This window comes from Oncorhynchus mykiss, chromosome 24 (assembly GCF_013265735.2).
Source record: "Oncorhynchus mykiss isolate Arlee chromosome 24, USDA_OmykA_1.1, whole genome shotgun sequence".
NCBI lineage: Eukaryota > Metazoa > Chordata > Actinopteri > Salmoniformes > Salmonidae > Oncorhynchus > Oncorhynchus mykiss.
In genome coordinates, this window is record NC_048588.1 from 36,488,023 (window position 1) to 36,504,281 (window position 16,259).

General features: G+C 49.7%; 1 protein-coding gene across 2 annotated transcripts in view; it reads left to right on the top strand.

The window, feature by feature from the left end:
• LOC110517470 (SH2B adapter protein 2-like) overlaps positions 1 to 10,262 on the top strand; it is a 63,327-nt gene extending 53,065 nt beyond the window's left edge. For both annotated transcript variants that reach the window (XM_036961376.1, XM_036961377.1), the window contains exons 8-9: positions 6,442 to 6,613; positions 8,209 to 10,262. In XM_036961376.1, coding sequence (XP_036817271.1) covers positions 6,442 to 6,613; positions 8,209 to 8,597 — 561 coding nt within the window. In that variant the 3' untranslated portion in view covers positions 8,598 to 10,262. The remainder of the gene's footprint in view (positions 1 to 6,441; positions 6,614 to 8,208) is intronic.
• Positions 10,263 to 16,259: the final 5,997 nt, after the last annotated feature.

A 16,259-nucleotide genomic window follows, 5' to 3' on the forward strand; every position in this document is an offset into this window, starting at 1 on the left:
GGAGACAACTCATTATTAGGAAGGTGTTCTGAGGGGAGGAGACAACTCATTATTAGGAAGGTGTTCTGAGGGGAGGAGACAACTCATTATTAGGAAGGTGTTCTGAGGGGAGGAGACAACTCATTATTAGGAAGGTGTTCTGAGGGGAGGAGACAACTCATTATTAGGAAGGTGTTCTGAGGGGAGGAGACAACTCATTATTAGGAAGGTGTTCTGAGGGGAGGAGACAACTCATTATTAGGAAGGTGTTCTGAGGGGAGGAGACAACTCATTATTAGGAAGGTGTTCTGAGGGAGGAGACAACTCATTATTAGGAAGGTGTTCTGAGGGGAGGAGACAACTCATTATTAGGAAGGTGTTCTGAGGGGAGGAGACAACTCATTATTAGGAAGGTGTTCTGAGGGGAGGAGACAACTCATTATTAGGAAGGTGTTCTGAGGGGAGGAGACAACTCATTATTAGGAAGGTGTTCTGAGGGGAGGAGACAACTCATTATTAGGAAGGTGTTCTGAGGGGAGGAGACAACTCATTATTAGGAAGGTGTTCTGAGGGGAGGAGACAACTCATTATTAGGAAGGTGTTCTGAGGGGAGGAGACAACTCATTATTAGGAAGGTGTTCTGAGGGGAGGAGACAACTCATTATTAGGAAGGTGTTCTGAGGGGAGGAGACAACTCATTATTAGGAAGGTGTTCTGAGGGAGGAGACAACTCATTATTAGGAAGGTGTTCTGAGGGAGGAGACAACTCATTATTAGGAAGGTGTTCTGAGGGGAGGAGACAACTCATTATTAGGAAGGTGTTCTGAGGGGAGGAGACAACTCATTATTAGGAAGGTGTTCTGAGGGAGGAGACAACTCATTATTAGGAAGGTGTTCTGAGGGGAGGAGACAACTCATTATTAGGAAGGTGTTCTGAGGGGAGGAGACAACTCATTATTAGGAAGGTGTTCTGAGGGGAGGAGACAACTCATTATTAGGAAGGTGTTCTGAGGGGAGGAGACAACTCATTATTAGGAAGGTGTTCTGAGGGGAGGAGACAACTCATTATTAGGAAGGTGTTCTGAGGGAGGAGACAACTCATTATTAGGAAGGTGTTCTGAGGGGAGGAGACAACTCATTATTAGGAAGGTGTTCTGAGGGGAGGAGACAACTCATTATTAGGAAGGTGTTCTGAGGGAGGAGACAACTCATTATTAGGAAGGTGTTCTGAGGGGAGGAGACAACTCATTATTAGGAAGGTGTTCTGAGGGGAGGAGACAACTCATTATTAGGAAGGTGTTCTGAGGGGAGGAGACAACTCATTATTAGGAAGGTGTTCTGAGGGGAGGAGACAACTCATTATTAGGAAGGTGTTCTGAGGGGAGGAGACAACTCATTATTAGGAAGGTGTTCTGAGGGGAGGAGACAACTCATTATTAGGAAGGTGTTCTGAGGGGAGGAGACAACTCATTATTAGGAAGGTGTTCTGAGGGGAGGAGACAACTCATTATTAGGAAGGTGTTCTGAGGGGAGGAGACAACTCATTATTAGGAAGGTGTTCTGAGGGGAGGAGACAACTCATTATTAGGAAGGTGTTCTGAGGGGAGGAGACAACTCATTATTAGGAAGGTGTTCTGAGGGAGGAGACAACTCATTATTAGGAAGGTGTTCTGAGGGAGGAGACAACTCATTATTAGGAAGGTGTTCTGAGGGGAGGAGACAACTCATTATTAGGAAGGTGTTCTGAGGGGAGGAGACAACTCATTATTAGGAAGGTGTTCTGAGGGGAGGAGACAACTCATTATTAGGAAGGTGTTCTGAGGGGAGGAGACAACTCATTATTAGGAAGGTGTTCTGAGGGAGGAGACAACTCATTATTAGGAAGGTGTTCTGAGGGGAGGAGACAACTCATTATTAGGAAGGTGTTCTGAGGGAGGAGACAACTCATTATTAGGAAGGTGTTCTGAGGGGAGGAGACAACTCATTATTAGGAAGGTGTTCTGAGGGGAGGAGACAACTCATTATTAGGAAGGTGTTCTGAGGGGAGGAGACAACTCATTATTAGGAAGGTGTTCTGAGGGGAGGAGACAACTCATTATTAGGAAGGTGTTCTGAGGGGAGGAGACAACTCATTATTAGGAAGGTGTTCTGAGGGGAGGAGACAACTCATTATTAGGAAGGTGTTCTGAGGGGAGGAGACAACTCATTATTAGGAAGGTGTTCTGAGGGGAGGAGACAACTCATTATTAGGAAGGTGTTCTGAGGGGAGGAGACAACTCATTATTAGGAAGGTGTTCTGAGGGGAGGAGACAACTCATTATTAGGAAGGTGTTCTGAGGGAGGAGACAACTCATTATTAGGAAGGTGTTCTGAGGGGAGGAGACAACTCATTATTAGGAAGGTGTTCTGAGGGGAGGAGACAACTCATTATTAGGAAGGTGTTCTGAGGGGAGGAGACAACTCATTATTAGGAAGGTGTTCTGAGGGGAGGAGACAACTCATTATTAGGAAGGTGTTCTGAGGGGAGGAGACAACTCATTATTAGGAAGGTGTTCTGAGGGGAGGAGACAACTCATTATTAGGAAGGTGTTCTGAGGGGAGGAGACAACTCATTATTAGGAAGGTGTTCTGAGGGGAGGAGACAACTCATTATTAGGAAGGTGTTCTGAGGGGAGGAGACAACTCATTATTAGGAAGGTGTTCTGAGGGGAGGAGACAACTCATTATTAGGAAGGTGTTCTGAGGGGAGGAGACAACTCATTATTAGGAAGGTGTTCTGAGGGGAGGAGACAACTCATTATTAGGAAGGTGTTCTGAGGGGAGGAGACAACTCATTATTAGGAAGGTGTTCTGAGGGGAGGAGACAACTCATTATTAGGAAGGTGTTCTGAGGGGAGGAGACAACTCATTATTAGGAAGGTGTTCTGAGGGGAGGAGACAACTCATTATTAGGAAGGTGTTCTGAGGGGAGGAGACAACTCATTATTAGGAAGGTGTTCTGAGGGGAGGAGACAACTCATTATTAGGAAGGTGTTCTGAGGGGAGGAGACAACTCATTATTAGGAAGGTGTTCTGAGGGGAGGAGACAACTCATTATTAGGAAGGTGTTCTGAGGGGAGGAGACAACTCATTATTAGGAAGGTGTTCTGAGGGGAGGAGACAACTCATTATTAGGAAGGTGTTCTGAGGGGAGGAGACAACTCATTATTAGGAAGGTGTTCTGAGGGGAGGAGACAACTCATTATTAGGAAGGTGTTCTGAGGGGAGGAGACAACTCATTATTAGGAAGGTGTTCTGAGGGGAGGAGACAACTCATTATTAGGAAGGTGTTCTGAGGGGAGGAGACAACTCATTATTAGGAAGGTGTTCTGAGGGGAGGAGACAACTCATTATTAGGAAGGTGTTCTGAGGGAGGAGACAACTCATTATTAGGAAGGTGTTCTGAGGGGAGGAGACAACTCATTATTAGGAAGGTGTTCTGAGGGGAGGAGACAACTCATTATTAGGAAGGTGTTCTGAGGGAGGAGACAACTCATTATTAGGAAGGTGTTCTGAGGGGAGGAGACAACTCATTATTAGGAAGGTGTTCTGAGGGGAGGAGACAACTCATTATTAGGAAGGTGTTCTGAGGGGAGGAGACAACTCATTATTAGGAAGGTGTTCTGAGGGGAGGAGACAACTCATTATTAGGAAGGTGTTCTGAGGGGAGGAGACTAACTCATTATTAGGAAGGTGTTCTGAGGGGAGGAGACAACTCATTATTAGGAAGGTGTTCTGAGGGAGGAGACAACTCATTATTAGGAAGGTGTTCTGAGGGGAGGAGACAACTCATTATTAGGAAGGTGTTCTGAGGGAGGAGACAACTCATTATTAGGAAGGTGTTCTGAGGGAGGAGACAACTCATTATTAGGAAGGTGTTCTGAGGGAGGAGACAACTCATTATTAGGAAGGTGTTCTGAGGGGAGGAGACAACTCATTATTAGGAAGGTGTTCTGAGGGGAGGAGACAACTCATTATTAGGAAGGTGTTCTGAGGGGAGGAGACAACTCATTATTAGGAAGGTGTTCTGAGGGGAGGAGACAACTCATTATTAGGAAGGTGTTCTGAGGGGAGGAGACAACTCATTATTAGGAAGGTGTTCTGAGGGGAGGAGACAACTCATTATTAGGAAGGTGTTCTGAGGGGAGGAGACAACTCATTATTAGGAAGGTGTTCTGAGGGGAGGAGACAACTCATTATTAGGAAGGTGTTCTGAGGGGAGGAGACAACTCATTATTAGGAAGGTGTTCTGAGGGAGGAGACAACTCATTATTAGGAAGGTGTTCTGAGGGGAGGAGACAACTCATTATTAGGAAGGTGTTCTGAGGGAGGAGACAACTCATTATTAGGAAGGTGTTCTGAGGGAGGAGACAACTCATTATTAGGAAGGTGTTCTGAGGGGAGGAGACAACTCATTATTAGGAAGGTGTTCTGAGGGGAGGAGACAACTCATTATTAGGAAGGTGTTCTGAGGGAGGAGACAACTCATTATTAGGAAGGTGTTCTGAGGGGAGGAGACAACTCATTATTAGGAAGGTGTTCTGAGGGGAGGAGACAACTCATTATTAGGAAGGTGTTCTGAGGGGAGGAGACAACTCATTATTAGGAAGGTGTTCTGAGGGAGGAGACAACTCATTATTAGGAAGGTGTTCTGAGGGGAGGAGACAACTCATTATTAGGAAGGTGTTCTGAGGGGAGGAGACAACTCATTATTAGGAAGGTGTTCTGAGGGAGGAGACAACTCATTATTAGGAAGGTGTTCTGAGGGAGGAGACAACTCATTATTAGGAAGGTGTTCTGAGGGAGGAGACAACTCATTATTAGGAAGGTGTTCTGAGGGAGGAGACAACTCATTATTAGGAAGGTGTTCTGAGGGGAGGAGACAACTCATTATTAGGAAGGTGTTCTGAGGGGAGGAGACAACTCATTATTAGGAAGGTGTTCTGAGGGGAGGAGACAACTCATTATTAGGAAGGTGTTCTGAGGGAGGAGACAACTCATTATTAGGAAGGTGTTCTGAGGGGAGGAGACAACTCATTATTAGGAAGGTGTTCTGAGGGGAGGAGACAACTCATTATTAGGAAGGTGTTCTGAGGGGAGGAGACAACTCATTATTAGTGTTCCTAATGTTTGATGTACGCAGTGTATATTACTCATAATTCCCTCTCTCTCTTTCTCCCCCTTCCTCTTTCTCCCCCTTCCTCTTTCTCCCCCTCCCTCTTTCTCCCCCTCCCTCTTTCTCCCCTCCCTCACTCTCTTCCTCTTTCTCCCCTCCCTCTCCTCCCCTCCCTCACTCTCTCTCTCTTTCTCCCCCTTCCTCTTTCTCCCCCTTCCTCTTTCTCCCCCTCCCTCTTTCCCCCCTCCCTCACTCTCTTCCTCTTTCTCCCCTCCCTCTCCTCCCCTCCCTCACTCTCTCTCTCTTTCTCCCCCTCCCTCTTTCTCCCCTCCCTCTCCTCCCCTCCCTCACTCTCTCTCTCTTTCTCCCCCTTCCTCTTTCTCCCCCTCCCTCTTTCTCCCCTCCCTCTCCTCCCCTCCCTCACTCTCTCTCTCTTTCTCCCCCTTCCTCTTTCTCCCCCTCCCTCTTTCTCCCCTCCCTCTCCTCCCCTCCCTCACTCTCTCTCTCTTTCTCCCCCTTCCTCTTTCTCCCCCTCCCTCTTTCTCCCCTCCCTCTCCTCCCCTCCCTCACTCTCTCTCTCTTTCTCCCCCTTCCTCTTTCTCCCCCTCCCTCTTTCTCCCCTCCCTCTCCTCCCCTCCCTCACTCTCTCTCTCTTTCTCCCCCTTCCTCTTTCTCCCCCTCCCTCTTTCTCCCCTCCCTCTCCTCCCCTCCCTCACTCTCTCTCTCTTTCTCCCCCTTCCTCTTTCTCCCCCTTCCTCTTTCTCCCCCTCCCTCTTTCTCCCCTCCCTCTCCTCCCCTCCCTCACTCTCTCCCTCTTTCTCCCCTCCCTCTCCTCCCCTCCCTCACGCTCTCCCTCTTTCTCCCCTCCCTCTTTCTCCCCCTCCCTCTTTCTCCCCCTCCCTCTCTCCCCCTCCCTCCCTCCCTCTCTCTCTCCCCTCCCTCCCTCTCTCTCTCCCCTCCCTCCCTCTTTCTCACCCTCCCTCTTTCTCCCCCTCCCTCTCTCCCTCTTTCTCCCTCTCCCGCTCTCCCTCTTTCTCCCCCTCCCTCCCTCCCTTCCCTCCCTCCCTCCCTCCCTCCCTCCCTCCCTCCCTCCCTCCCTCCCTCCCTTCCTTCCTTCCTTCCTTCCTTCCTTCCTTCCTTCCTTCCTCCCTCCCTCCCTCCCTCCCTCCCTCCCTCCCTCCTCTCCCCCCACTCTCTCCCCCTCCCTCCCTCCCTCCCTCTCTCTCTCCCCTCTCTCTTCCCCTCTCTCTCCTCCTCTCTCCTTCCCCCCTCTCCCCCCTCTCTCTCCTCCTCTCTCTTCCCTCCAGCACCTGCGTCTGTCGGTGAATGGTAACGGTCAGTGTCATGTTCATCATCTGTGGTTCCACACCGTGTCAGATATGCTCAGGCACTTCCATGCCCACCCGATCCCTCTGGAGTCAGGGGGCTCCGCTGACATCACACTGCGTTCCTACGTACAAGTACAGGGTACCCCCACAGGTATGGCCAAACCACACACCCCCCCACAGGTACGCCCAAACCACACACACACACACACCCACAGGTACGCCCAAACCACACACACCCCCACAGGTACGGCCAAACCACACACACACACCCACAGGTACTCCAAAACCACATACACATCCACCCACAGGTACGGCCAAACCACACACACAGGTACTCCAAAACCACACACACACCGACCCACAGGTACGCCCAAACCACACACACACCCACAGGTACACCCAAACCACACACACACCCACAGGTACGCCCAAACCACACACAAACACACACCCACAGGTACGCCCAAACCACACACACACACCCACAGGTACGCCCAAACCACACACACACACACAGGTACGCCCAAACCACACACACACACACACACACACACACACACACACACACACACACACACACACACACAGGTACGCCCAAACCACACACACACACCCCCACAGGTACGCCCAAACCACACACACACACACACACACAAACACAGGTACGCCCAAACCACACACCCACAGGTACGCCCAAACCACACACACACAGGTACGCCCAAACCACACACACACACACACACACACACACACACACACACAGGTACGCCCAAACAACACACACACCCCTAAACATGACTCTTGTTATTGAAGATGACAGCCTCTCAAACTCTCTAACGTCTGCCTGTAAACAACAACAACATCGCTGGGTGCTTAAGTGAATCGCTTGGAGAAAAAAAGAAAAAAAACTTTCAGTGGGATGACCTCACAGACAGATTGATGTTTTTACTTCAGTCTTAAATGTTTTAACTACAGGTTAGTCCTTAAAATGAGGAAGCCAACACAGAAACGCAGTGAACTTGCCCCAACGCAGTGAACTTACCCACACCCTCACCTGGCAAGGGATGAATGCCCTCCTGTGCAAGGGGAGAGACAGGGGAGAGACAGGGAGAGGCAGGGGGAGACAGGGAGAGAGAGTGGGAGAGAGAGAGGTAGAGAGAGAGAGAGAGGGGGGGGGGAGACAGGGGCGAGACAGAGAGAGGCAGGGGGAAGACAGGGAGAGAGAGGGGGAGAGGGAGGGAGAGAGGGGGAGAGACAGGGAGAGATAGGGGAGAGAGGGGGAGACAGGGAAGAGAGAGTGGGGAGAGAGAGAGAGAGGGGGGGGGGGGAGAGAGAGAGACATAGAGAGGGAGAGAGAGAGAGAGGGGGAGAGAGAGACCGAGAGGGAGAGAGAGAGAGAGAGAGAGAGAGAGAGAGAGGTGTGATTATACCACACTGGTTTTTGCATACAGGCCCAGGCTCCAGCCCCAACCCAACACTCACAAAGAGACCCTCTGTTTCCCCCCGGGCCCTGGGTCTACACAGACACACTGTGTAAAAGGCTTTATTCATACACGCTGCTCAGCCGTGTCTTTATCAGTGTCACTGCTGTTGTTGTTGTTGTCGTCCCACCAAGCGAGGTGATCGTAGGTCAAATCAAATCAAATTTGATTTGTCACATACGCCGAATACAACAGGTTGTAATGAAAGATACATTTATAAAATGAACTGTATCAGGCCTCTAAAAACACTTCTCTTTTCTTACAGACAGATATCCCGTCTCTCTCTACTGCTCTCACACAGATGTGACCGTGCCTCAGCTCCCAACCCCACCCAGGGACCAAGGCTGCCGTACTGACCCAGCCCAGCCAACCCTTCACCTCCCTGGGGTCTCACAGCCAGCAGGGCCCCCCTCCGACACTCAGCTCTCCTCCAGCTCCTCATCCTCACCAACCGCTCTTCCTTCCCTCTCCCGTGGTGAGCCAGGCAGCGGAGGAGGAGGAGGAGGAGGAGGAGAAGAAGGAGGAGGGCTGGTTAGCAGGAGCAACAGCTCAGAACGTCTGTTAGATCCCTCTAGTGATGCCTCTGAGGACTACCAGGAGACAGACGGAACACGCAGGGCCAGAGCTGTGGAGAACCAGTACTCCTTCTACTGAAACTGGGCACAACCAAACCCGGGAGCTCTCATTGGCTGAGACACAGGAAGTGCAGGGATTTGGACCCAATAGGTGAAAGGCCATGGATGGCTGGGGAGTGCTGTGTGTGGATGGACATGGATCCCTTTCTTGTTTGTTTTCCAAGAGATGTGCTGTTTCTCCAATGTGACAAGGAAGCGTATTAGACTGTATGCCAGTCTGTTGGCTCTTTGGCCACCCTCATCATCAGCTGACATTTCAATATATCCCTATGAACACCGCCCTGTCCTCCCTACCCACAGTTCCCTAAGAACACCACTTCCTGTCCCCCCTACCCACAGTTCCCTAAGAACACCGCCCTGTCCTCCCTACCCACAGTTCCCTAAGAACACCGCCCTGTCCTCCCTACCCACAGTTCCCTAAGAACACCACTTCCTGTCCCCCCTACCCACAGTTCCCTAAGAACACCGCCCTGTCCTCCCTACCCACAGTTCCCTAAGAACACCACTTCCTGTCCCCCCTACCCACAGTTCCCTAAGAACACCGCCCTGTCCTCCCTACCCACAGTTCCCTAAGAATACCACTTCCTGTCCTCCCTACCCACAGTTCCCTAAGAACACCACTTCCTGTCCTCCCTACCCACAGTTCCCTAAGAACACCACTTCCTGTCCTCCCTACCCACAGTTCCCTAAGAACACCACTTCCTGTCCTCCCTACCCACAGTTCCCTAAGAACACCACTTCCTGTCCCCCCTACCCACAGTTCCCTAAGAACACCGCCCTGTCCTCCCTACCCACAGTTCCCTAAAAACACCACTTCCTGTCCTCCCTACCCACAGTTCCCTAAGAACACCACTTCCTGTCCCCCCTACCCACAGTTCCCTAAGAACACCGCCCTGTCCTCCCTACCCACAGTTCCCTAAGAACACCACTTCCTGTCCCCCCTACCCACAGTTCCCTAAGAACACCGCCCTGTCCTCCCTACCCACAGTTCCCTAAGAACACCACTTCCTGTCCCCCCTACCCACAGTTCCCTAAGAACACCGCCCTGTCCTCCCTACCCACAGTTCCCTAAGAATAGCACTTCCTGTCCTCCCTACCCACAGTTCCCTAAGAACACCACTTCCTGTCCTCCCTACCCACAGTTCCCTAAGAACACCACTTCCTGTCCTCCCTACCCACAGTTCCCTAAGAACACCACTTCCTGTCCCCCCTACCCACAGTTCCCTAAGAACACTGCCCTGTCCTCCCTACCCACAGTTCACTAAAACACCACTTCCTGTCCCCCCTACCCACAGTTCCCTAAGAACACCACTTCCTGTCCCCCCTACCCACAGTTCCCTAAGAACACCGCCCTGTCCTCCCTACCCACAGTTCCCTAAGAACACCACTTCCTGTCCCCCCTACCCACAGTTCCCTAAGAACACCGCCCTGTCCTCCCTACCCACAGTTCCCTAAGAACACCACTTCCTGTCCCCCCTACCCACAGTTCCCTAAGAACACCGCCCTGTCCTCCCTACCCACAGTTCCCTAAGAATACCACTTCCTGTCCTCCCTACCCACAGTTCCCTAAGAACACCACTTCCTGTCCTCCCTACCCACAGTTCCCTAAGAACACCACTTCCTGTCCTCCCTACCCACAGTTCCCTAAGAACACCACTTCCTGTCCCCCCTACCCACAGTTCCCTAAGAACACTGCCCTGTCCTCCCTACCCACAGTTCCCTAAAACACCACTTCCTGTCCCCCCTACCCACAGTTCCCTAAGAACACCACCCTGTCCCCCCTACCCACAGTTCCCTAAGAACACCACTTCCTGTACTCCCTACCCACAGTTCCCTAAGAACACCACTTCCTGTCCTCCCTACCCACAGTTCCCTAAGAACACCACTTCCTGTACTCCCTACCCACAGTTCCCTAAGAACACCACTTCCTGTACTCCCTACCCACAGTTCCCTAAGAACACCACTTCCTGTCCTCCCTACCCACAGTTCCCTAAGAACACCACTTCCTGTCCTCTCTACCCACAGTTCCCTAAGAACACCACTTCCTGTCCTCCCTACCCACAGTTCCCTAAGAACACCACTTCCTGTCCTCTCTACCCACAGTTCCCTAAGAACACCGCCCTGTCCCCCCTACCCACAGTTCCCTAAGAACACCACTTCCTGTCCTCCCTACCCACAGTTCCCTAAGAACACCACTTCCTGTCCTCCCTACCCACAGTTCCCTAAGAACACCACTTCCTGTCCTCCCTACCCACAGTTCCCTAAGAACACCACTTCCTGTCCTCCCTACCCACAGTTCCCTAAGAACACCGTCCTGTCCTCCCTACCCACAGTTCCCTAAGAACACCGCCCTGTCCTCCCTACCGACAGTTCCCTAAGAACACCACTTCCTGTCCTCCCTACCCACAGTTCCCTAAGAAGACCACTTCCTGTCCACCCTACCCACAGTTCCATAAGAACACCACTTCCTGTCCTCCCTACCCACAGTTCCCTAAGAAGACCACTTCCTGTCCACCCTACCCACAGTTCCCTAAGGACACCACTTCCTGTCCCCCCTACCCACAGTTCCCTAAGAACAACGCCTCTGTCACCGCCCTGCTAAGTGATCAAGAGGTGAAGCGACCCTAAATAAATGGTTTTCCTCCCCAGGCCCTCCTGAGCATATCTCTAATGTTTGTGAAGCTGCTTGTAGTCTGTCCCAGATATCCTCACTGTCCCCAAGGGGAATTACAAGTACAGCCCCGTTTCTTCTCTTATAGCTTTGCCGCACAAAAAAAAAAAAGAATGGTAAGGGTGTGTTAGTGTTATTTGAGAGATGGATATTATCTTAGTGTCAAAAGATCTTAGTGCCTGTCCGTCACAAATGACCTTTGACCTGATATGACTGTGGCCGTCTCGTTGGCCGTGATGACATCAGGTCAGAGGGATAAAAACATGCAAGGTTGGAGGTCAATTCCCTTTGAATTTCCAGTTCATTCAGAATCCCGATTCTAATTCCAAGTTGTCCGTCTTATTAAAAACAAAAACATTAAAGAGAATTTCCAATACTTCCTGAATTGACTGGAAAACTTGATCCCACTAGCAGAACCCTGCTCAGCATTCCCAGTCACATATCAACAAGGTGCAGCTGGCAACAGTTTCACAGCGAAGGCTGCTCCTGTAATCCAGTCACATATCAACAAGGTGCAGCTGGCAACAGTTTCACAGCGAAGGCTGCTCCTGTAATCCAGTCACATATCAACAAGGTGCAGCTGGCAACAGTTTCACAGCGAAGGCTGCTCCTGTAATCCAGTCACATATCAACAAGGTGCAGCTGGCAACAGTTTCACAGCGAAGGCTGCTCCTGTAATCCAGTCACATATCAACAAGGTGCAGCTGGCAACAGTTTCACAGCGAAGGCTGCTCCTGTAATCCAGTCACATATCAACAAGGTGCAGCTGGCAACACTTTCACAGCGAAGGCTGCTCCTGTAATCCAGTCACATATCAACAAGGTGCAGCTGGCAACACTTTCACAGCGAAGGCTGCTCCTGTAATCCAGTCAAATTCAATGCATAATATTCAAATCAAATCAAATTTATTTATATAGCCCTTCGTACATCAGCTGATATCTCAAAGTGCTGTACAGAAACCCAGCCTAAAACCCCAAACAGCAAGCAATGCAGGTGTAGAAGCACGGTGGCTAGGAAAAACTCCCTAGAAAGGCCAGAACCTAGGAAGAAACCTAGAGAGGAACCAGGCTATGTGGGGTGGCCAGTCCTCTTCTGGCTGTGCCGGGTGGAGATTAGAAACCTAGAGAGGAACCAGGCCATGTTTTGCTTCCAGGCGTATATAGACTGTTGTTTTGGAGACAATGCAGAATATAAGTTGGACATAAGTGCTATATTGTATTTTTTTTTTTTTATGTTTTATTTAACCAGGCAAGTCAGTTAAGAACAAATTCTTATTTACAATGACGGCCCTACCCCGGCTAAACCTGGACAACGCTGGGCCAATTATGGGCCGCCCTATGGGACTCCCGATCGCAGTCAGATGTGATGTAGCCTGGATTCGAACCAGAGACTGTAGTGATGCCTCTTGCACTGAGGCAGTGTCTTAGACCGCTGCACCACTCAGGAGCCCCTATACGATGGCAAGCGCCTACAAGACAACCGTCTGAGAGCCAAGCGATGGTGATATAAACATCTATGGCAGTTATAGTTGTAAGCTACAGTATGAAAACAACAGAACCTGAGGGGAGGGAGGGTTGTTCTAGGTGACCTCTATGGATTTGACTAATATCTGATGTGATGTACAGCCTGAAGACGGATGTTTGTGATGTTTGATGTGCTACAGTTGTGTTTCCTGAACCTGGTCCTGGACTTCCTCTTTGTGAGATGGTTGGGGGACTTGATGAACATAGTTTGGGGGACTTGGCGACCGTAGTTTGGGGGACTTGACGACCGTAGTTTGGTGGACTTGACGACCGTAGTTTGGGGCACTTGACGACCGTAGTTTGGGGCACTTGACGACCGTAGTTTGGGGGACTTGAAAGACCGTAGTTTGGGGGACTTGACGACCGTAGTTTGGGGGACTTGACGACCGTAGTTTAGGGGACTTGACGACCGTAGTTTGGGGGACTTGACGACCGTAGTTTGGGGGACTTGAAAGACCGTAGTTTGGGGGACTTGACGACCGTAGTTTGGGGGACTTGGTGCTACGCAACGGCACCGCTGCCTTGTTGTGTGTGCGGCCTGCTGGTGAACTCTAGTGGGAGGGACCTAGAACTGTTCAGATGGTCTGGTGGTAGTTTCCCCCCCCTCCCCCCGGAGGCTGAATTGACAATAGGTTGTTTTTGAAATAGCATTTTGTAATTAGAAAATGCTGTACTTCCTGTCCTGTCTAGCGTGGTCGTTATGGCGACGACGCCCGTTTCCCTATAGTCTGACTGACAGCAGGTACAATTCAAATCGTATTTTTCAAGAGTAGTATTCCTCAGCCCGTTGTGCGTGACTGTTTCCTATCGAGTTTAAAATTTGACGTCATTCTCCGTTGTTCTCGGTGTCACCGGCGAGTCACAGCAGACTTGTTCACATATCAAGAGGCTAGTGACGGACTGGTTTCCTCTTAATGCTGGTGGTTTTCTGTTGTCCGGCTGAGTTTTGAAGAGTCTGTGAAATTTTGTACAAAGTGATGTACTTCACGGAGTCCTTTTATATATTTCTGTGAATAAAACACGTGAGCAAACTCTTACAACGGCCCTGTCGTGTCTTCTGTTTCTAAGTAACCCACGGGACATTTGATCTAGCACCAATCCGCCTTATATCACAACACAACATATTAATTTGAACACTACTCAGTACTCACTTGTTTTTTGAACTGATGGAGAACAGTGCCCTCTAGTGGACAAAATATATGCTTATTGACTGGTCTTCTAGGCCTATTGTATTTGACATTTTATTAAACCAGGCAAGTCAGGCAAGAACGAATTCTTATTTACAATGATGGCCTACCGGGGAACAGTGGGTTAACTGCCTTGTTCAGGGGAACAGTGGGTTAACTGCCTTGTTCAGGGGAACAGTGGGTTAACTGCCTTGTTCAGGGGAACAGTGGGTTAACTGCCTTATTCAGGGGAACAGTGGGTTAACTGCCTTGTTCAGGGGAACAGTGGGTTAACTGCCTTGTTCAGGGGAACAGTGGGTTAACTGCCTTGTTCAGGGGAACAGTGGGTTAACTGCCTTGTTCAGGGGAAGAGTGGGTTAACTGCCTTATTCAGGGGTAAAATGACAGATATATATATATTTTTTTAACCTTTTCAGCTCAAGGATTCGATCCAGCAACCTTTGGGTTACTGGGCCAATGCTCTAACCACTAGGGAACCTGCCACCTCACAGTAATAACATCCCAGCATACACTTGTCTGTGATTTCAGCACAGGAGGTTGGTGGCACGTTAATTGGGGAGAATGGGCTCGTGGTAATGGCTGGAGCGGAACGAGTGGAATGGTACTAAATACATGGTTTCCATGTGGTTGATACCATTCCACAGACTCCATTCCAGACGTTATTATGAGCCGTCCTCCCCTCAGAAGCCTCCTCTGCATTTCAGATACTACTGTACTACTACAGAGGTAGACTAGTGTACTACCACAGAGGTAGAGACTAGTGTACTACTACAGAGGTAGAGACTAGTGTACTACTACAGAGGTACAGACTACAGTACTACTACAGAGGTACAGACTACAGTACTACTACAGAGGTACAGACTACAGTACTACTACAGAGGTACAGACTACAGCACTACTACAGAGGTACAGACTACAGTACTACTACAGAGGTACAGACTACAGTACTACTACAGAGGTACAGACTACAGTACTACTACAGAGGTACAGACTACAGTACTACTACAGAGGTACAGACTACAGTACTACTACAGAGGTTAAATAAATAAATAAAATAGAAATGACCTACTGTATATTCCACAGTCCTTACAACACTGTAGTCCCTGGCCAAACTGTACAATAGTTATATTCTAAACCAGTGCTGAGTCTCAGGCCTCTATTCACTGTATCTGACTGAACCAATAGAAACAGGGATGACGTCATCCTCCCAGATCTCTAGAAACATTATAATTTACTATTTTATATTCAATGTATTATTATCATCTTGTTGTTCTTGTATATAAAGTAAATGTTCTGTACTCTGTCATGTATTTTATGTTTTGTGTTTTGCAGCCCAGTCCAGGCTCTTCTCTGTCCTGGCGCCCCAATGTAGAACCATCTTCCCCTGAAGCTAGGATAGCAGTCCCTGTCCATCTTCTCCCTGAAGCTAGGACAGCAGAGTCCCTTCCCATCTTCCCCCTGAAGCTAGGACAGTAGAGTCCCTGTCCATCTTCCCCCTGAAACTAGGACAGTAGAGTCCCTGCCCATCTTCCCCCTGAAGCTAGGACAGTAGAGTCCCTGTCCATCTTCCCCCTGAAGCTAGGACAGTAGAGTCCCTGTCCATCTTCTCCCTGAAGCTAGGACAGCAGAGTCCCTTCCCATCTTCCCCCTGAAGCTAGGACAGTAGAGTCCCTGCCCATCTTCCCCCTGATGCTAGGACAGTAGAGTCCCTGTCCATCTTCCCCCTGAAGCTAGGACAGTAGAGTCCCTCCCCATCTTCCCCTGATGCTAGGACAGCAGTCCCTTCCCATCTTCCCCCTGAAGCTAGGACAGTAGAGTCCCTTCCCATCTTCCCCCTGAAGCTAGGACAGCAGAGTCCCTGCCCATCTTCCGAAAGCACCTGAAACCCTACCACTTCAGAGTATTGTAAATAAACCCCCCACCACCTCTTACTTCATTGAGGAAATGTGTACTTACTATGCCTGTGACATGTCATTGTCCCACCTAGCTATCTTAAGGTGAATGTACTGCTGTGAGTCACTCTGGATAGGAGAGTCTGCTAAATCACTAAAAGGTCCATGTAAATGTGTGGACCCCAGGAAGAGGAGCTGCTGCATGTGCAACAGCTAATGGGGATCCAACTTAACTAACTAAATCATCTCTGTATAAAACAACTGTCGTTTTTGAGTTTTTAGAAGAGCTCGGCCATGCATGTGTGGCTATAATCACTTGTGTAGAAAGGAAGTAGGCTAAAGTCTGGTACCAGTTCTGATAATGACACTCGGGAGAGTAGGGCCCATTAACGACATCACTGTCTGCTA